This window comes from Podarcis bocagei (assembly GCF_964188305.1).
Source record: "Podarcis bocagei genome assembly, chromosome: 6".
NCBI lineage: Eukaryota > Metazoa > Chordata > Lepidosauria > Squamata > Lacertidae > Podarcis > Podarcis bocagei.
Window position 1 is genome coordinate 47,877,428 of NC_138130.1, and position 21,966 is coordinate 47,899,393.

Below are 21,966 nucleotides of genomic sequence, written 5' to 3' on the forward strand. Positions count from 1 at the left end.
CTTCACGATCTGTCCTTCCAGTGAGCACTCAGGGCTGATTTCCTTAAGAATGGAACCATTTATGTTACTGTACTCAAAAGTTTATATCAAAATCTGCTTGCGGCTGGCACAGGGGTTGGATGGTGTTGGATGGTGTGCATAAGGCTGCAGATGGAGGGTGGAGTTGGTGGAAATCCTCTTCCCTGCCCCACACCAAATGAGCAACACAATCCAAGCCATTGACTATAGGAGGAAACAAGCACCTTCATTCCCACAATTCCTTTCATTCAACAATTCCTTTCATTCATTTTACTAATGTGAAAAGGATGGACATTAGAAACATGTATGATGTATAAGTGATTAGCTAATTGCATGCAAACCGAAATAGGGAAATAGGCTGTGGCAAGCCTGTAAGCATTCACTTCCTGTGCGGGGAAAGTCCCCAAAACTCACATACCTCAGAAGGATCTGTTCAGTGTCTCTCAAGCAGCGATCAGAATGGGCAACTGGATAGAAAATGAGGGACTTTCCATATTTGTCATTGTAAGTACAATAATAATTTTTAATAATACTATTTTTCTTTCTTACAGTGATTGACATTGGTTTATTTTCATGCAAACCTCTTCATCAATAAAAGGTGTTTTTTAAAATAGATAAAAAAATTAAAATAAAGGCATTGGGTTGTATCCAACTACATTCCACTCTGAAATTAATGTACCTCAGTGGATTTATTCTGTGCGTGACCAGCATTAGATACACATCCTTAATGTGATGGAAAGCAAGCATTCAGAACAAGGAGATTCATCTAAAGGCTTGCATAAGAAGGTTTGGTCTGTGAAAAAACAACAACATTGAACTGAAATGTAAGAAAATATTGTAGCTTTTAAAAATATTTAGTCAGTTTAGCTTGATCAAAGGCAATCAATAAATAACAAAATATTCAATAGGAAGGGGCGGTAAACTATGTCAGGCATGGAAACCACAGCATACAGAAGTCTTACAGAAGTTTTCCACCTTTCTGACGATGTTCTTGAATCTTGATGCTACCTTCCAACCAAAAATCCATTAATGCGATTAATCTAGCCATGAATAATAGAAGCGTCTCAAAGTCTCAGAAAGTAGAATTATGTATGAACTTTTAGAATCTGTGTTGTACACGAATGAGTAGCTTTAAATACAATTTTTATGTTCTTGTACAGTATTTTCTTTATGCACTTGGTTTTAAATATAAGTAACTTTTGTGTATGTTCTGGAACTGAACATCACTTTAATAAAAAAATTCTTACAAAGGTGATAAATAAATGGGGGGGGCTACACTGCACATGAAATATATACTATCCCTAATTTGCAATTTACCACTTACATTTTAAAATTTTTTATTAAATAACAATCTCATTGTTTAATATGCACAGTGATCACATGGAACTGATAATTATCAGACTGTTTAGATTAAGTTGAACAAGAATTGATGTCAAAATTCCTGAGATGATCAAACTAGTTTTGACAAATCTTTGAAAAGTTGTGCTCGTCTCATGTTAAAAACTGGTATGATTTATGACTGGAGAAAGGAGTATTTACCAGAACATGGAAGATTTCCTCATAACCATGGGTGTTTCAGGGCTAGTTCCACATTTAACAAGACTTCTGTAAAGTTTTCTCTGGAGAAACAAATTTCTGCATCAATGGGCTTCGTAGGGTGGCAGCAGGGTGGCCTTCCATGCCAGGAAAGTTGGCACCAGCATTTAATAACACCCTTGATGTGGCGATGCTGTGTCATTGGGCATTGTTGAAAATGCAAATGGCTACCACCATCACCCACTGTCCCAGCTCCTAGGGCAATTGTCAGTGCAGTTGAGATCCTAGCTGATTCCCAAGGGTATTGTGAGCATTTCCCTTTGCCAAATAATTTTAGAAAATTAATTTGATCCAGTTCTGATCATTTGTTCTGTATTTTATGTTGTTTCAGTTATTTTATTGTAAGTTGCCATGATTTCTTTTTTTAATGAGTGGGTGGTTTAATAATAATAATAATAATAATAATAATAATAATAATAATAATAATAATAATAATAAACACTCTGTTTCCTAGGAAAAACAGACTCAAAAGTGTTCCAGTTTAAGTGTTCCAGTTTAAACTCTTGATTTCTCAGCAACTGAAAATAAATTAAGATCATACATTTTTTTCCTTCAGATTGTGTGGCTGGCTATAAACATCTTCCTCTTCTGGTGGTACTACTTGGTATATGACCTTGGAAGGGAATACATCTATACAAGAGAACTTCTTGGGGTAAGTACTAGATGCATATTTACTGTAAAGGTAAAGGGTAAAGGTAAAGGTAAAGGGTAAAGGTCCAGTCGCAGACGACTCTGGGGTTGCGGCACTCATCTCACTTTATTGGCCAAGGGAGCCGGCGTACAGCTTCCGGGTCATGTGGCCAGCATGACTAAGCCGCTTCTGGCTAACCAGAGCAGCGCATGGAAACGCTGTGTATTTACTGTACACTGATGTATATTTACTGTACCTCTGTCAAAAGAATGTTAATTTATGCTGCATCTCAGGCCTCCTTAACTGGGTTGTAAGTAAGCCCCACTGAATTCAATAGGACCTATTCTGAGTTAGACACAGACTCCATCTGCACTAGACATATGAAGCAGTATCATAATTTTTAAAATAGTAATGGCTCCCCCACCCCTAACTGTAGGTGGTTTCCAGGCAACTCTAAGAATGCATGGGAAATGTGAGGAAAAATTGATTGACATGACATCATATAACCTCCCTGTAAACAAATTGGGATAAATGACCAATAAACAGGTAATCCTAGAGCAATCGTGGTTTCAACTTGACTATTCAAAAATATAGCAGTCCGGTATGTTCCCACCCATTCACTTTTAAGCAATCATAGAAGTTCCAGTATGGCCACTTCCCTTCCTTGCTTCCATTTCCCATTTTCTTCTCTCACTTCTTGTCAGAATCAACTACCAAGTCAGCTGTGACTCTCAAAAAGATGTTTGTTATTTGGAAATGACTGTGGTGATTTGGCAAGGCCTCCAGAGATCAGTTGTAGGAACATTATGCAAAGGTTCACCTTCATGATTCTTCTAAGATCAAATTAGATGTTGTTGGTCTAGGCAACTCTTATCAGACTCAGCTAGCATGGCCAGTGGTCAAGGATTATAGGAGTTGTAGTCTCACAATATCTGGAGGGCCACAGGTTCCCCAGCCTTGGTGTGGAGACAGTATTTTTCAATTTTATCATCTTCCAAAACAGTTTTTAATTAAAAACTAAACAAAGAGAAATATCACACTTAGCATATGAAAATATTTCCTGTCCAAGTGTCTGTGCCATTACAACAGGTTTAAATTCCCCAGTGGGACAAAAAGAAACCAAACACAGAGAGAATAAAATTCATTCACATGTAGTCACTCATTCAAAGCTTGCAACACAAGCGTGTGTGTGTGTGTGTGTGTGTGTGTGTGTATGGGGAGAGCAGGGTTGGCCCCACTGGTAAGCAGAGTGAAGTAGCTTATTTGGGGCAATATGAAAGGGAAGCAAATTATTAATTATTTTATTATTACAGTGGTACCTCAGGTTACAGACGCTTCAGGTTAGAGACTCCGCCAACCCAGAAATAGTACCTTGGGTTAAGAGCTTTGCTTCAGGGTGAGAACAGAAATCGTGCGGCGGCAGTGGGAGGCCCCATTAGTTAAAGTGGTGCTTCAGGTTAAGAACAGTTTCAGGTTAAGAACGGACGTCCAGAATGAATTAAGTTATTAACCCACGGTACCACTGTATTATGTATTCACTCACAGTGAGAGTAACTTTTGGAATTTTATGCCTCAAGTGCCAAAAGTAACTTGTCCTGCCTTGGGTACTGTTTACCTTGACTTGGGGCCTGGGTGTCAGGAGGAGCATTTCTGCCTCAGGCAGCAAAATGTATTGGACTACCTCAATGGGGTGAACTTCAAGGTACATCAAAATGGAGTGCAAAGAAGAGAATGGATTTTTGGGGGTGCCTGGTAAGATTCCCCCCCTTCTGCTTAAGAATGTGCTTTTAGTTATTTCCCTTCCCATCTCAAAAGAAAGGTAACCTTTTTTTTGAGGTGAATACTGTAAGGAAATGTTTCATTCTGGGCTCACTTAAAATGAATTCACCCCACCAGTTGAGGTGGCAATTTACCAGGTAATATTCTTGCCTCCATTAGAGGTATGGAATTCACCTGTGGTAACCAGTTGACTAGACGTGTTATCTTCTGCTAAATCTGATCATGTAAATTAGCTTTCTATAAACCATTTTGCAATAGACGATCTGTCCTTCCATTTAGTCCAATTCTCATTTTCTTCACGTTCATATATACTGGTCTGGCATCCTTAACGTTGGTGTACCAGGAACATAAAGGTTCAGATTAGTTTTCTACCTCTCTTCCAATTTATTCTTCAGATAATGCTGCTTAGTTGATTTGAATCCTGTTGTCTTACATTTTAGCCTTTCCTGGCCCTGGCTCGGGCACCTGCAGCATGCCTGAATTTCAACTGCATGCTGATCCTGCTTCCTGTCTGTCGAAATCTGCTTTCCTTCCTCAGAGGCTCCAGTGCGGTAAGATGGAGAAGTATTTTCCATTGCTAGTGATAGTAAGCAACCTACAAAATTGTGCTTGTTCAGTGCAACTTTTGTTACAATGAATGAAGCATCTGTGAACATATTCACCTGATCTTGTTTCTGTGATGAAAGTATGAGAACATTCAGTATTGATTCATATTTCTTTCTGTCCTGTTGACACAAAATGCAGGAGAGCTTTCAAAATATGTTTGTTCTCTGTCAAGAAAACCCCCAGATATTACTGCTTTTAGACAGTTGGCTTCATGCACTGACAGCCAGCCAGGACAGAACGGGGGCGGGGGGGGCTACAATTTTGAGAAGACCTACTCTGTGTCCTCCTGGTTAGAGGCAAAGGGGGACCCTTTGGTAAAGATTATTGAAATGGGACCTACATTTCCCATCTGCCCCGGGCCTATTACGAGCTGTACATTGCCCTGCAGCCAGCATGCACACAAAGGGAAGCTGCAATCACACTTTGCTGGCAAGTACACCAGCATGTTAAACATTAGCAGAAGTCAAAGGTGGGGTGGTGGCCCAATCTTCACCTGACTTTCAGTAGGTTGCATCACTCAACCTTACTGAGAAGCAGAGAGGGAGTGGTGAAGAAGCAATGAGGTTGGTGCAGTGCAAATCAGAGGTCAGATGAGCCCCGCTGCCCCAGTGTGCCATCCACTACTGATAATAAACTTTTGAATTCACAAGTTATGTTTTTGGATGCAAAGTTTTTAAAAAACAACAACTTATATTCATACCTTTAAATGTTAGAGTGAGAATTCTCTGTCACATTATTTTGGAATGCCAAGGGTGACCTTAAAGTCAGAAATATGAAACAGGTAAGGAAAATACATTGGACTGTTTTGATTACAGTGCTTTCCAGAAGAGTGGTGTGCTTTGATGGATTCTTCTCTTGGGCAAAAAGAAATTCTCTGCCTGATAATTAGGCAACATTTGCCTGTAACTTGCACTGTAATGTAATAAGCACCCAGTATCTCATGGGAGTCCAGCCACTGTAGTTCTTATAGGAAATAGTATTCCTGCCTCATCACTCTTTCTTCACTTTATTCCCTTCCCCCCCCCAATTGTTTTGATTACTTTTGAGCTTGTTAAATCTATCATTAACCCAGGACTGACACACATAAATTAAGAAATCATATATAAGAAAGCAAACATGCTCAGTTCATCAACAATTATGTCTTCATTACAAAAACAAATAGTCAGATCAGCAAGACCATACTAGTTGTATCAGCTACTGGTAATGCAAGCTCCACTGCCCCCCATAAGTGGGCTTCCTCATTCACTTAAGTGGTGATATCAGCTCTGCATACAGAGGAACACACTTAGCAAATTTAGGATCTGGCTACAAGAAATTACTGGATTGGATCAAATATGTCCATTCTTTATAAGATAGCGTAGCAAAGAAAGAGATAGTCATGCACTGTGTGTGCTTTTTTGTTTTGTTTTAAGCCTTCATTTTTCCAGCGTCATCTTGAACGCAAAAAGACACAGTATGCATTTAACTTAGCAGAGTTGCATGGAATAAGATTCTTCTTAGTTTTAGCAAAGCAGCTTCTAAATACCATCGACCAAAGCAGCCATATTACTCGATATCTGTCCAAGCTAAATCAAGAAACTTCCTTTACTGGCAGAACTATGGGGAAAACAGCTCTTTTTCCAATCTTTGGGATTAATTTCACTTCTACTTTCACAAGTAACTACTAAATTTTCCAATAAGATTTTCTTTACTGAATGAGACAAAAGCAGAAATAATGGCTACATTAACACCAAATATCCACCCTCTCAGATTCTCATTTGTTGCTCAGTCCTTACAATCCATGGGTTGACAAATTGTGGCCGTTCATTCAGCACCCTGTCTGTTTGTTTACTAGATTTTGATATCACCCTTCAACAAAAGGTTCTAGGCTGGTTTACAGAGAGAAATACAAAAACCATTACATGCAAAACCATAAGATACAGTTCAGACTGTAAAACAACAAGGAATCGGCTGATATATAAAATCATAGAATCATAGAGTTGGAAGGGACCCAAGGGCCATCTAGTCCAACCCCCTGCAATGCAGGAATCTCAATGAAAGCATCCATGACAGGTGGCCATCCACCTCTGTTTGAAAACCTCCAAGGAAGGAGAGTCCACCACCCCTTGTGGGAGTCTGTTCCACTGCTGAAGAGCTCTTACCATCAGAAAGTTTTTTTGAATGTTTAGTCAGAATCTCCTTTCTTGTAACTTGAAGCCATTGGTTCGAGTCCTACCCTCCAGAGCAGGAGAAAACAAGCATGCTCCCTATTCCATGTGATACCCCTTAAGATATTTGAAGATGTCATATCTCCTCTCAGTCCCCTAATATATGCAAAGTTAATATCTCCTCTCAGTCTCCTAATATATGCAAAGTTAATGGTAGTTAAAACTGTTTTCAGAGCCTGTGAGGGTCAAAATGTATTTGCCTGGCACTGTAAAGAGAAGAAAGGTACCTGGGGAGACTCTGTAGAGAGACAGTTCTATCTTGCCCACAACCGAGATAGTTCATTCCTCAGCTGCCACCAGCCTCAGACCGGGAGGCAAGGAGCCCTGGAGGATGGTCTTTGTCCATCAGCAGGTTCATATGGGAGAAGGCACTCCTTTAATGTAAACATGCACTTTAAAACAATTATCAGCTATGAGTGAAATATCAGTTTGTTATGTTTCCCAGCAAGGGATAATTCTGCGTTGTGATGAAAATCCCCATTGGAACTCTTTAGGGAAAAAATAGTATATCATCTAATTCAAGACTGAATAATAGCGTGTAAATATAGGCTTTCATTTTCTTACTTCAGTATTTGATTTTACAAAGAATCTTCTTTTAATTAAGATATTACATGACTGGTATGAATTGGTTACTTCACTCCCCCTGCCCCGCCAAGGTGGCAGAATAATTTATTCTGAAAAGGTGGGAATGTACTGCTTCTTCACTGTTTTTATAGTAAAAATTTGAGTCAGAAGACAAGGGAACACTTGCTGGCTTCTCTGGCTTGGTGAATGCAGTTTTTTTCTGAACCCCCAGCTTGGAATCCAGAATAAGCAAGCATACTCTCTTGCAACAACTTCATCTCCATATTACATTGTTAACATACCAAGCTGGTTTTTAGCCACTTTGTTGTTATTATTCTAGCAAGAAATAGCTTTGTTTATCAAATTGTACGTTCACGCTTCTTTCACCAACGGGATCTCTGCTGAAACTTGGTAATATGCAAATAAATGTATGTAATCAGTTAAAGGCAGGTAAACAAATGGTTTGTAGCCTTTTTCCCCAATAAGCATCTCATCAGAATGTTCCAGGCTTAGGTTAATCTCTTCACACTTCCTCTTTTAAATTGCTAGTGCTGCTCAGTACGTGTCAGAAGACAGTTGGACAGGAACCTCACATTTCACAAGCTGGTGGCCTGGGCGATTGCACTCCATACCAGTAAGTGTTCTGAAACTGAATTAGGAAGAAGCATTGTTGGTTTTAGTGACTCCTATGAGTGTAGCATTTTGCAGGAAGGGTTCAGAAAGTGAAGGGTCAGAAGGTGAAGGAAGGTGTCAGTGGAATCGTTTCTAGAAAATATTGGGGCTGGGAAGAAAGTAAGTGTTTTCTAAATAATAAGGACATTTATTTATTAAGTGCTGCAAGTCACCAGAGCTTGATTTAAACCTTTAAAAACATAGGAATCCTGACCCTCCATAGCTATTTCCATCACATTTAGAAATACAAAATGAAGGGGGGAGGGAGAGGGTAGGGACCCAGATACAAGCCCACTAGGCCGTACTCTCACACTTACAGTTCAGCAGGTTCAGTACTTTAGCACTAAACTGGTAAAATCAGTTCCCCTACCTTTGTCATGTCATATTCCCTGCACAGTAAGTGCACTTGTTGACTCTGAAAGTTCTTATTCTTACTTCCTTTCACTTCTGCCTAAGACAGACACCTGAAAGTCCCACTGAATATTATTAAGTGCTGAGGTCTAGTTAAAGCTGTTGCTGGCAGCTGTGGTGGGCAGCAGATGTGGGGGAGGGGTAGAGCAGAAACAGTTTAAGAACCAATGGCTGTAATCACATGTCTGTTTATTCTGTTTTCATAACTTCTCCCTGTTAAATTCCACATGATGGACCATCACATGATGTAAAAGCCACTTATGGAACTATTTTGAAAGATAGTGCAAATTTAGTGCTCATTTCTGTGCTACTTTCTTCCAGGAAAAAAATCTTGTTTGCAAATAGTATGGAAATGGGTGCTAAACTTGCTGGAAGTGGCTTTATGGTTGTGCAAAAACTTAAATATAATGTGGAAATGCACAGTTAGGGAAACATTGTGAAAACGGAATAAACAGCCATGTGAATGCAACCTAAGAATACCAAGGTTTGTCACTTGTACTTTTTCCAAATCTATGTTTCTGAGCGAGATGGGAGCATAACTAAGGACTAAGTTAACACCAAATATTCTCATTCTGCCCAAATGGTCTTTGGGCTGTCCCTCAATCCTTACAGCACAGGGTTAACTACCGTAATTAATCTGTTGAAGGGTCACGGTCAGCATCGCCAGCAGTCAGGGATGGAGGAATTAAATTGCAAACTCATGGAGCACATCTACTTTGTGGACAAGATAAAAGGCTGCACATTTTCTACCTGCAGTAACTGATAAGAGGAGAAAATTCTTAAAAGAGAATGCCGTGCCTTGTCAGAATTTTGAGGGTTTTTTATGCTTCCATTCATTTAAGTTTTGTATAAGTTTATTCAGATTTGCATGAATTCATTTCATCTCCTCCCATTTTACTTTTAAAAATTCATTTAAAATAGGAGCAATCTTTCCTTTTGAAAGGGGCATGTCATAACATCTGTCAGGAAAAATAGGTATTTGACATTTGCTGTCTTGTGGTTTATTTAGATCTGATTAAACTTCTGTTGATGTCACCTTGTGTTTGTTTCATATTGCTATAAATTTATGTTTTGTGATTGTCTGATGGCCAGATACAAACAAATGAATCTGAATTGTAGTCCACAACATCTTGAGAGCAGCACTTTGGCTACCCCTGTACTACATTATTCTCACACCTTTTGGATATGTTTTTATGTTTTTATTTTTAAGCAATCCATACAATTGCACATTTATTTAATGTTGAACGGTTGGTGGATGCTCGCACTGAAGAGCAAAGAACCCTTAAGACTGCGCTGTCTGATTTGGGGGATATTCCTGGAGACTCTTACCTGAATTTTGCACGATCTAAATTTTCGGTAAGCAATCACATTTCTAGAGAAACAATTAATTGGTGGTGGTTGCAGAGAGATAACTTTCTTTCCTTCTGCAACTACTGCTGTTCCATTATAATGCTGTTTGCATCAAAACAGACTTGGTCACCCTGATTGATGACCATCAGGGGAATGTGACCCTGTTGGTTCTCCTTGACCTCTTAGCAGCTTTTGATACTGAGGACCATGATGTTCTTCTGGAATGACTCAAGGAATGGGAGTTGGGTGTACTTTATTACACTGGTTCTGCAGGGTTGCTACCAGAAAGTAGTACTAGGAGACCATTGATCAGAACCATGGCTTGGGGACTGTGGGGTCCCACAAGGTTTCATTCTGTCTCATCTGCCAATTACCATCTATAATATGAAATCATTGGGAGCTGTCATCCAGGCATTTTGAGCAATGTCATCAGTATTTTGGTGGCACACTGCTGTATCTTTCCTTTCCACTGGAATCATAGAATTGTAGAGTTGGAAGGGATCCAGAGGGTCTTCTAGTCCAACCCACTTGCAAGGCAGGAATCTCAATTAAAGCATCCTTGACAGATGGCCATCCAACCTCTGCTTTGAAACCTTCAAGGAAGGAGAGTTCACCACCTCTTGTGGGAGTCTGTTCCACTATCAAACAGCTCTTACAGTCAGAAATTTCTTTCCAATGTTTAGTCGGAATCTCCTTTATTGTAACTTGAATCCATTGGGTTATAGTGTCAGGCACAGGAGAAAAGAAGCTTGCTCCATCTTCCACGTGACAAGCCCTTCTCATATTTGAAGATGGCTATCATATCTTCTCTCAGTCATCTCTTTACCAGGCTAAACATACCCAGTTCCTTCAACCACTCCTCATAAGGCTTGGTTTCCAGACCTCAGGAGAGTCTGTGAAGATGTTGGGCAAGTGTCTGGAAGCAGTGACAAATGGGGGAAATAACCTGGAACTGAATCATGATAAGATGCAAGCGTTGTGGGCATATCTGGGAATTAGATGTCTGTTCTGCACCTCCCTGAAGGAACAGGTTTGAAATCTGGGAGTAATCCTGGATTCTAACTTGTCACTTGTCAGTTTCAAGTGCCTTCAGTGGCTAGGGAGTGCTTATGCTAAGCTTAGGCTGGGTCTCCAGCTGTGGCTGTCCCCGGATAGCCTGGCCTCAGGTATCCGTACTCTAGTGACCTCCTTGCTTGGACTATGGTAATGCACACTACATGGGGCTGCCCTTGAAGACTTTATGGGGGCTACAGCTAGTGCAGAATGCAGCAGCTAGATTGGTAAGTGGGGCAGCTCAATAGGAACATGTGTCACTGGTTCTGAAAACACCACAGTGGTGGCCAATTCAAGGTGTTAGCATATAAAGCCCTAAATAGCATGAGACCCAAGTAGCTAAGAGAGCGCCTCCACTGATTTCAGCCATCTTGGACCCTACAGTTAGAAGGTGGGGCCTTGTTGATGGTACGGCCTCCAAGGGCTCCCCACACAGCACTGACAAATGACAAGGACTTTTCAGTGGTGGCTCTCCATTTGTGGAATACCCTTCCTGGTGAAGTGCATCTGTCACCAACATCATTAACTTTCAGGAGGAATTTGAAAACATTCCTGTTTGCCTAGGCATCCCTGAGATTACGGGATGAGAGAATGTTTTAAAGTGTACCCATTTTCAGATATCTTAACCAGTGGCGTAGCGTGGGTTGTCAGCACCCGGGGCAAGGCAAGTAATTTGCGCCCCCTAACCCGTGGATTTGCGCCCCCTAACCCGTGGATTTGCGCCCCCTAACCCTAACCCCCAGATGTTGCGCCCGGTGCGGTCGGCCCCCCCTGCACCCCCCACGCTACGCCACTGATCTTAACTGTAGCTTTTTAGAATACTTTTTATTTTAAAAGATTGTGGATATGTTTGCTGCTCTGCACTCCTTTGGGAGGAACAGCAGGAAATATATGTAATAAATAAGCATAATCAATTGTTTTTCATGTAGAACTTTATTCCCTCAGCTGTCTTGAAGAAAGAGATGTTGCACAATTCAGTGGTGAAATATTTGCTTACGTTCCCATACTTTTCTGTTCACAGAGCCCTGTGGGTTGTCTCTATGTAGCATTCACAACCCTGGCCGGCCTCACTGGTGTTATCATTACACTGTGTCTAATCTTAATTATCACATCATCTACTAAAACCATTCGAAGGTCATACTTTGAAGTATTTTGGTTCACCCATCATCTGTTCATTATTTTTTTTGCTGGTCTCGTCATCCATGGAGTTGGGTAAGTATCTACCGGTATTTATTTTGATACTCCACTAAATAACTAGATGGAGATGGAGTCAGAGTACCTTTATTAGGACTAGCTAAAGATCACAGAACAATGAATTTGTTCTCTGGATTCAGTCAGAGAACTCTTCTTCCAGCTAAATGTTAACAACCAGACATAGGAGCCAACTCCTAGGGGCTAAGGTCCCTTCAGTCTCTCCTACAAAATATTTGAGGAGGGCACCCCCCCCCCAAGCTGATGGGCATTGCCATTCAAATAGGGTGGTGTGCTGTGTCTTTTGATTGATTATGCAGGTGGGGTTTACTTGGGCCCCCCAATATTTTATTCAAGTTGGCAGATAAGGAGGATGATCAGTGCACTTACTGAGCTGAAATGAAGCAAAAGCTTTCATTGACAACTGTCCAGTTCGTCAGACATATACACATGGTTGCAGGAGATCAGAAGGAAATGAAATGCAGACAGCACACATAGTGATCTTTATTCTGCTACTAACAGTGGCAATTCACAGGCACACATAAAACAGTCATTGACATTCTGATACAAGTTAGACAACGCATGTAGAAAGATAAAATTATTTGTCTTGACTTAATCCACAAACGATAGAACCCCTCTGAGGTTTCTTCAGGGAGGTGGAAATGTTACCACTGCTGGTTTTTTGATATTGCCATTCTGATTTCAGATTTGGGTCAATTTATTCTTTTGCATAGAGAATGACCTGTTTGTCCTATGTAGAATGCAGAAGAGCATTGTTGGCAGATAATGGCATAAATGACATTGGAAGATGAGCAAGCTAATGAACCTCTTAACTTGTGGGGGACATTATTAAGTCCTGTAATAGTGTTGCCAGAGTAGACTTGGGGATATCATTACAGGACATTTATTATTATTATTATTATTATTATTATTATTATTATTATTATTATTATTATTATTTCCCTCACTCTTCATCAAAGGGTTCCAGGATGGGTTACAGCAGTTCAAAAATTCAATCTTATAAAGAAATCAAAACATATTATGATCATAGGAACAGGGTGGGCCCTGAAAACACCTGCCTCAGGTATCAAAGGCCAGGGTGGAAGGAGAATCTAATAATGTCATCCACAACCTCAGAGGTCCATTCATTTGCTCATCTTTCAGTGTTGATATATTCCATCGTCTACTACCAATGAACTTCTGCAGTCTATATTCTTCATCAATCAAAGAATGCATCCACACTGCAGATGATTTGAACTAGGATTTGTGTCTCAGAATTAACCTTCCTAAAATTGCACTTTACAAAAAGCAGAACATACATGCTATGCCTACAAAATAAAACTGAATATATTTTATCTTATGATATGAAAGTAATTACTTTTAATTTTGGCTATTATCCATTATCAACATTGCTCATGTTGATTTTTGCTGTTGTTCCCAGAAAAATTGTACGTAAACAGACTCCAGATAGTTTGAGTGTCCATGATCCAGATACCTGTGCCAAGAATTACACCCTCTGGGGGGAAATACCTTCATGTCCTAAACCACAGTTTTCTGGAAATCCTCCTATGGTATGATCTGTTGTTTGCTTGCTTGCTTGCTTGTTTTAAAAATCTAGGCACTGAGACCACTGAAGATCTTAATGGGAATGTTTAGCAGTTAGATTACCACCTGATAGGGCAAGAGTAATGTCAATAGCTCAGGGCCCAGCCAGGTCAAGAATTAGTAATTCTCACACATTCAGTAAATTTGTATGTATTTACTGATGAAAAGGAAAGATATAATAGATGTGCACTTTCAAGAGTAACTCTAAACATTAAGTGAAGAGTAAGAACTCTCTTGGCTGGCGGTTCGAATCCCCGCGATGGGGTGAGCTCCCATTGCTCGGTCCCTGCTCCTGCCCACCTAGCAGTTTGAAAGCATGTCAAAGTGCAAGTAGATAAATAGGTACCGCTCCGGCAGGAAGGTAAATGGCGTTTTTGTGTGCTGCTCTGGTTCGCCAGAAGCGGCTTAGTCATGTTGGCCACATGACCTGGAAGCTGTATGCCGGCTCCCTCGACCAATAAAGCGAGATGAGCGCCGCAACCCCAGAGTCGGCCATGACTGGACCTAATGGTCAGGGGTCCCTTTACCTTTAAGAACTCTCTTAAAAGGAATAGATTTTAGAAATCAGCCCATTGTGAACAAAGTAACTTTCTAAAGAGACAAAGCACTTGCAGAAGCTCTTGTGAACATTGGCTGTGGTGCAATGAGCCCTCCGAGTTAATTGCTGAAACCAGTTCCTGCATGCATAATGCAACCTTATATTTATTTAACAGAATTTCATACATTCCTTCCTGTCCTTGCTTCCTTAATTCTTCCTGTTCTGTTGACAGACTTGGAAATGGGTAATAGGCCCCATGATTCTATACGTCTTTGAACGGTTGGTACGGTTTTGGCGATCCCAACAAAAAGTTGTTATCACAAAGGTAAGAGTGATATAAATCAGCTTGCATGTTTCACTTCACTTAAAGCGTTATTCATCCTGGAGTTACCATAGAGTAACTCCAGGATTATAGGAATGTCACCTAAAGTTGATAGGAATGTCTCCTAAATTTCAGAATTTGTTATCTGCATTTATGCAGTCAATATGTGTAGAAAAAAGAACCATTGCTCTATTATAGTTTTCATTAAAATGTACATTAAATTTACATGAAAGTTACAGTCCTGGTGAGAGACTAGTCCCTCCAAGTGTCCCTATTTTCCAGCGACAGTCCTGGATTTACAGAACACATCCCAGTTTCTGACTTGATCCCGGAATGTCCAGCTTTTCCTTAGGACATCCCTATTTTTATCAAAGAAATGTTCGAGGTTATGGGCCTATTGGCTAACAGGATTATGGCATCACAAATTAGTTTCCTTAGCTATTTCTTTAAAAGTTTGCACGTATCAAAAAACGCAGAAAGGAAACCCCAGCAGAATGGCTGCAGTTTGATCAGTAATCACTGGGAAATCTATACTGTGATGTCACAGTGCTGTCAGCTAATGGAGGGCATTTTCAGTCTCCGCTGTTTCCAGGCAATCCTTAAAGTAAATTCCATTGAAAACTATAGTAGAGCAATTATTTTTGTTCCTCTACTTCCCAAGTATTTAAGTCAATGCAATGATAGAATAATTATATTAAAAAATTGATATATATAGATATTGCCAAGTATTGCCTGCAGTGCAGCATTTTATTGTTGATGCTGTTTTAACTGTTAATGCTTTTGGCTGCATTTTTATATTTCTTGTCAGCTGTCCTGAACTCCTATGGGAGAAAGGGTAGGCATGAAAAATAAATAGTTGGGACCAAAGGCACTTCCAGACTTTTGCTATTTTGTGGGTGGGGTTTGTTTGCATACTGGCAAATGTGGGTTCTTTAACTAAAGAAGATTTGCACAACAACAAAAACCCCTGGCCTTTCTGCATTTAGAAATATGCTTGAGAGGATGTCATATAGCCAACCTGCAAATAAATCAGAATGAATTTCAAACATGCAGCTGACACCTGGACACAACCTGATACTAATATCTGAGAGAAGAAAAAATCCCCATTTATCCTCCGGAGAAACTGAATCCCATCTTGGGGGGAAGGGTCATAGGTCAATGGGAGACCATCTGCTTTGCATGCAGGAGGTCCTGGGTTCATTGCCTGGCATCGCAAGGTAGGGCTAGGAAGCTCCTCTGTCTGAGACCCTGGAGAGCTACTACAGGTCAATGCACATCATACAGTCTGAGGGAGCCTGCTATGTTCCAATGCTGGAAAGATGCCTCAAAATGTTACAAACCATCGATATAACTTACCGTATTTTTCGCTTTATAAGACGCACCCTAACTTACCGTATTTGCACCAGACCACAAGACGCACCTAGTTTTTGGAGGAGGAAAACAAGAAAAAAAATATTCTGAATCTCAGAAGCCAGAACAGCAAGAGGGATCGCTGCGCAGTGAAAGCAGCAATCCCTCTTGCTGTTCTGGCTTCTGGGATAGCTGTGCAGCCTGCATTCGCTCCATAAGAAGCACACACATTTCCCCTTACTTTTTAGGAGGGAAAAGGTTAGTCTTATAGAGCAAAAAATACGGTATTTATAAGTTTTTCACTATATCTAAAGCTCTACAGTTAATCATATATGTAGCACAAGACTCGGAAAGTGTTTGTCTTAAATTCTTCAGTCAGATAATTATTTTTAGAGAGTAAATGGGCTTAGGATTTTGCAACCATTTTTCACAATTCCTTCGGCAAACCCATCCTGATGACCTAATGTAAGCTCGGACCATCCCATCCTTCCGGTGTTCTGAGAGCTTTACTTCCTGCATCCTAGGTTGTCACGCATCCTTTCCAAACCTATGAGCTCCAGATGAAGAAGAAGGGCTTCAAGATGGAAGTTGGGCAGTACATTTTCGTCCAGTGTCCTGCAGTGTCCATGCTGGAGTGGCACCCTTTCACATTGACTTCTGCCCCCGAAGAGGATTACTTCAGCATCCACATACGGGTCGTTGGGGACTGGACAGAACGCTTGTTTCAAGTCTGTGGATGTGACAAGCAAGAATTCCAGGATGCTTGGAAACTGCCCAAGTATGTGCAGAATAGACATTCTATGAAAATGTTTGCAACCCTCTATGTGGATTGGCTCAAGCTGCTGATGTGCTGCAAGTAGTGGCATCACCTTCACTATAGGGAATAGCCAGTGTGTGTTTGTGCTGGCCCATAAAGCTCCTAGGGACACAAAAGGTCCATAGGATGCAACAGAATGGGGTGGAAGGGGATCTTGCACCGTTCCTACCAGCTGCCCACCATTGTCAGTATGGCATAATCTCCATCAAGTGGCTCAGTTACACTGTACAAGGTCAGTTAGTCCTGGTGCTGAGGTTGAGGCCTCAGACTGACTCAGGGAGATGAGCACAACAATGCCCTTGTTCTTACACCAGATTTTATAACCTGCCAGCACAGAAACCAAGTAGAGAGAGCTATCAGTTGCTAGGCTTAGTGGTCTGTTAACCTTAGATCCGCACACCACAGTCACTTTTGGTCCTTGCCTGTTCATAAAAACCAGTTTTCTAAAAAGGCACTTTTACAAGATGGGTTCACTCTGGCCTAAGTGTACATGCAACCTACTCCTGTGCATGCCTTGGGCTATTTTTGTAGCTGCTCTAACTCCCAGTCCATAGGCTACTCCCTGTCTCATGGGCCAGGACTACCAAGTGGAACTAGTCCCTGAACAGTGCCACTGCAAGATTGGCTTGACTCTGACCTGTGCAACTATTGGGTGATTAGTGTATATGCATGGGCCAGTCCCAGTTGTTGTTAACTGTGTTCTCACTGTTCTAGGATAGCTGTCGATGGCCCCTTTGGCACTGCCAGTGAAGATGTATTCAGTTATGAAACCGTGGTGTTGGTTGGAGCTGGCATTGGGGTCACCCCTTTTGCATCAGTCCTCAAGTCTGTGTGGTACAAATACTGCAATGATGCCTTAAACCTAAAGCTCAAAAAGGTTTGTTCCTGACATATACCAAAGCATGTGACACTTGTTTCCTAGTGCTGAAAAGTGCATGGAAACAGAGATTGGGAAGTATATAAAGACAAGTGTTGATTCAGATCTTTATGTGTGAAAATAGTGCTGTGAAACACTATAAATTATTAGTTTTATGTCCGTATAAACAAAACTGGCCCCTTTCCCATTCTTAAGTCCATTTCTCCACACTTCTGCATCAGCTTGCTTCTTTTTTCAGTCTCAAAAAATTATCAGCATTTTGGTGCACTTTTCTCCCAATATGCACATTTTTGTATGTAATTTTGTCCAATGTACACTTTTTTTGCAAGCAACTTTCACTAAAATTATGCATTTTCTGTTTTTACTAATTCATACATATTTACAATACTTTCCCCAAATATACATATTTTTGGGTATATTATTTGTCTGGAAGTATGGCATTGCAAAATTCAAAGACGAGTGAATTTCAAAGGACAGGTGCATTTCAGCTCATGTATGTTTTAGGTGAATTTGCATTAAAGTATGACACTCAACCCTCTCCCTACTGTTAGTTCATGTAGATGCACTTTCACTTCTACATCCAAGCATGGAGAACTGACAGCAGAGATTCAGCAGCATCTCTACCTCAGTCTCACTCCACAGTGGGTCCCTCTTTATATGCACACAGTGACATCCTCTATCATTTTAAATCTAATCTCTGCAATTACAAGATCTATTGGAGCATGCAACCAGAGTGCTGTTTTGGGATGAGTATCAAAATATTTATTTTTAAAATGTGTGCATATCACTTACACTCAAAAATAATCAGTGCACAAAATATTAAAACATGCCCCATACAAAAGACAGTAAATAAAATGTCATAATATCAATAAAGTAACAGAAATATGGCTAGCTACTTCCCACAGTGACCAATAATATATGTTGCTGGTATATAAATGCCTTGGGAGGCATTTATAAACAAGAATATCTTAACAGGGGTAAAAAACCTAGGATCATAGTTACATATCTGTTATCAAATACTTCAGATCATAGAATGACAGCCCCAAATTCAACTTTAATAACTATTGCAGTTCCCATTTGTCTTTTCCATAAAGCAGTAGAATTACTTAGCTAAGGGTAATTCCAGAAAAACGTATGGTGGCAAAGACCATTCTTGGTTGAGCTAGTATTTAATTAATGCTTTATAGGACCTTAATATACTATGAAAGCTATGAGAGCAGCACAAAATATTTTGAAGAATGCCTACTACCCCTTGCTACTCATTGGAGTCAGGTCTGAGTTTTGCCCTCACCTTGCCTGAAGGTCATCCTTCATGCTGCAGAAAAAGGGACGTCTACTCATCATAGTTGCACTGTGCACATGGAATCAGTTAATTTTGAAGGGCTTCTTCTACTTCTTCCTAGACAATGAAAGGTGGTCATTATTGTAGCCTTACAATAATACTTTACTGTTGACCAATGTGATCATCAGAGGTAATCCAGAGAATTACATTTATGTCTTCGGGGTTTTGGAGCGGGGGGAAAAGGAAGAGAATGAAATTGCCTAATTAAACACATAATCTAATATGCTAACCAGTTCCATCTTGCCCCTTCCAGATTTATTTTTACTGGCTCTGCAGGGACACTCATGCCTTTGAATGGTTTGCTGACCTCTTGCAATCAGTGGAGACTCAACTGCAGGAGAAGAATAATCCAGACTTTCTCAGCTACAACATTTATCTGACTGGTTGGGATGAATTTCAGGTAACTTGCTGCTGTAGTCCTTTCCAAGTAGTTAGATTCTTGGGAAGACAATGTAGTTACAGCAGTCCTTCTGCCCACACCCACCCCAAAGTAAAAACCCCATGGACACACTTCTGCAAACCTTATTCTCACAGTGATGTCAGATCTAACTCCACTTTTACTGGCTGCCACATGCTGGATTCTAGTTATGAGATGCCACCACAAATATTTGAAGGGGGCATTTGCAATGGCGCACCAAAAGCAGAATCGTGTATGGAATGGTCATGTGGCCTGCTTGCCCATTTGACTGGGACCCAAAATTAACTGCCTTTTCCTAACATTCATTTGTGGCACTAATGGGATTTCTTCCCCATCCCATTAGTAATTGCAGCATGGGGTGATTTTGTTGCAATCTCAGGTGTGTAATCACAGCTCTCTATATGCGGCCCCAATAAAAATAGGGGTGGGTACACTCAATATTAAATAAAGAAAAAGAAAAAGAAAAAAGAAAGTCATATAATGAGCCAGGACACAGTTAACATGACATGCAGTTAGTTCCTGAAAAAGAGCTGCCTGGTGGTAATTGAAGGAATAAATGCATGGGCCAGATTCAAGTACCCCATTCCACTAGCAGGAAATAGTGCAAGAACTCCCAGTAGAGATTTGGGGTTTTCCAGCCTCTCCCCATTGCATGTGCTTCCACATCTCCCTGAAATCTGCTCTGGAGGGTTGCCTGATAGAACAATCTCCTTAGTGCTACATTGAATTCCACTCAAAGTGTATGGTTGGAAATGCAAAATATTGCAAGTCATAATAGGGCCCCCCTCACTCAGTTATTCCAATTTCATATTAGTTCATCTGCTAGAGCTGTGTTGTTCCACTGTTGAACTTCACTCTGCTATTTTAGGAGTATGGGGTGGTGGTGTCTGTCTCTGTTTCTGTCTCTATCTTTTATCAGTCTGTATCTCTCTCTCTCTCTCTCTCTCTCTCTCTCTCTCTCACACACACACACACACACACACACACACACACACACACACATGCTATTACCCTCTGGACCCTACAACTATCTAATAAGGACATTCTTTGCCTTCCTTTTTCCAGGCTGCTCATTTCATGGTGCATCATGATGAAGAGAAAGATGTGATCACAGGCTTGAAACAGAAAACCTTATATGGGAGACCAAATTGGGAGAATGAGTTCAAAACAATTGCAAGTCAGCATCCAAGGTAAATTTGTTCCATAGTGCCTGCAGAATATGGCCTCACTTTTGCTGCTATACTTTATCTGATAATTTCTCTTGCTATCAGTTCCAGGGTTGGCGTTTTTCTGTGTGGACCTGAAGCCTTGGCTGACACCTTAAATAAGATGTGTATTAGCAATTCGGAAGCTGACCCACGAGGAATACATTTCATATTCAACAAAGAGAATTTTTGAACACACTCAAATGTTTGTTTGTTTCCAATGAAAAGCTGCATCTTATCCTTTGTATTTGGGCACTATGGGTCTTAATTTTGCTACACTGAGCTCTTGTCTCTCTGGAATTTCCCCAAAAGTTCCACATCTGCTTGCCTTGGCTTTTGCATTCTGTATAATTTGACAGAAACCAAATATTGCATATTAGACTGCCTTAGGTTATAATCCTATACACACTTATCTGAAAGTAAGCTCCAGTTAACTTAATGGGACTTTGTAATGAGTAGGCATTCATAGGACTGCATTGCAGGTTTTATATTTCTGTTCTCATTTATTTTATATAAATAAGATTGAATTGCAAAGAACTAGAACATTTTAAGTATTTGTCACGGTTATGTTTTAAACTTCATAAAGGTGCTCCTCAGGTCCTAGTTTCAAGAGACATTCCACTTTTGTTTTTATTATTTAACCATCACCCTTAATCATTAAAATGGAGGCATGATGTGGTGTCTAGTGTCAAATATATTGCTCAACTGAGACATTGCATATTTTTGAAAGTGGCAAGAGTTCCACTTGACTGAAGTTTATTTTTGGCAAGCCACATAAATAAACATTCCTGCAACTTCCTTCTGTCTCTTAGCCTTCTGATTCAATGTGAACAAATTTAAATGAAAATAAACATTACGTTTCACAGATTTCCTCTCATTTCTACATCATGGAGAAATTCTACAATGATACAAGTTTGTTATATAGTGTCATGCTTAATCCCATATTCTCTCAGGCACACCTTTGTTTGACCCTATCACAGTGTGGCAGGCGATTTATGTGGTACAATCATCTCTTACTTTCAAGCATCTGCAACTGTTAATTATGTTCATGTTGCTCATGACTTATGGTTTTGTGGGTCCTGCATATGTCAAGCAGGATGCTTATTATTACTCAGTTCATCTTTTACTAGGTTCTGGAGCTATCTCCCCAAGAGTCCAGTCCCACCTCCCTTTCAGCTTTTAGAGAGCAAGTGAAAAGTGACTTGTTCTTCCATACCCCAAATTTGACATGTGAGCGGGGTCACCCACCAGTCAGTCACCTGACATCACAGTGACCATCACAATGACATCAAGTGACCTGTTCAGTTGATTGTCTGGTCAATGTGCTGCTTTGCAGAGTGCTTCATGAGGGTCTTAGCAAGATCTGACTACCAGCTACAAAGGTCACTTGATGTTATTGAACAGGGCTTTGTGG

General features: G+C 40.4%; 1 protein-coding gene across 2 annotated transcripts; it reads left to right on the plus strand.

Moving 5' to 3' along the window:
* The first annotated feature begins 113 nt into the window (after positions 1 to 113).
* Positions 114 to 21,350, plus strand: CYBB (cytochrome b-245 beta chain). 2 transcript variants are annotated; one of them, XM_081197599.1, is made up of 13 exons: positions 114 to 522; positions 2,171 to 2,266; positions 4,465 to 4,575; positions 7,951 to 8,035; positions 9,695 to 9,840; positions 11,909 to 12,099; positions 13,520 to 13,649; positions 14,454 to 14,546; positions 16,418 to 16,671; positions 17,425 to 17,587; positions 19,183 to 19,329; positions 20,413 to 20,537; positions 20,619 to 21,350. In XM_081197599.1, the coding sequence occupies exons 1-13, from the start codon at positions 478 to 480 to the stop codon at positions 20,743 to 20,745; spliced, it is 1,713 nt and encodes a 570-aa protein (XP_081053725.1). In that variant the 5' UTR covers positions 114 to 477; the 3' UTR covers positions 20,746 to 21,350. The 2 variants fall into 2 exon arrangements, with proteins under 2 accessions (XP_081053725.1, XP_081053726.1); XM_081197600.1 differs by lacking the exon at positions 114 to 522 and adding an exon at positions 824 to 842.
* The last annotated feature ends 616 nt before the right edge of the window (positions 21,351 to 21,966 follow it).

What these genes read in the sequence shown, in the direction of transcription:
- CYBB (XM_081197599.1), top strand. Translation starts at nt 478, where the DNA reads ATGGGCAACTGGATAGAAAATGAGGGACTTTCCATATTTGTCATT. An exon ending in GACTTTCCATATTTGTCATT is followed by an intron (nt 523 to 2,170) that starts GTAAGTACAATA and finishes TTTTTCCTTCAG; the next exon opens with ATTGTGTGGCTGGCTATAAA. An exon ending in TAAACCTAAAGCTCAAAAAG is followed by an intron (nt 17,588 to 19,182) that starts GTTTGTTCCTGA and finishes TGCCCCTTCCAG; the next exon opens with ATTTATTTTTACTGGCTCTG.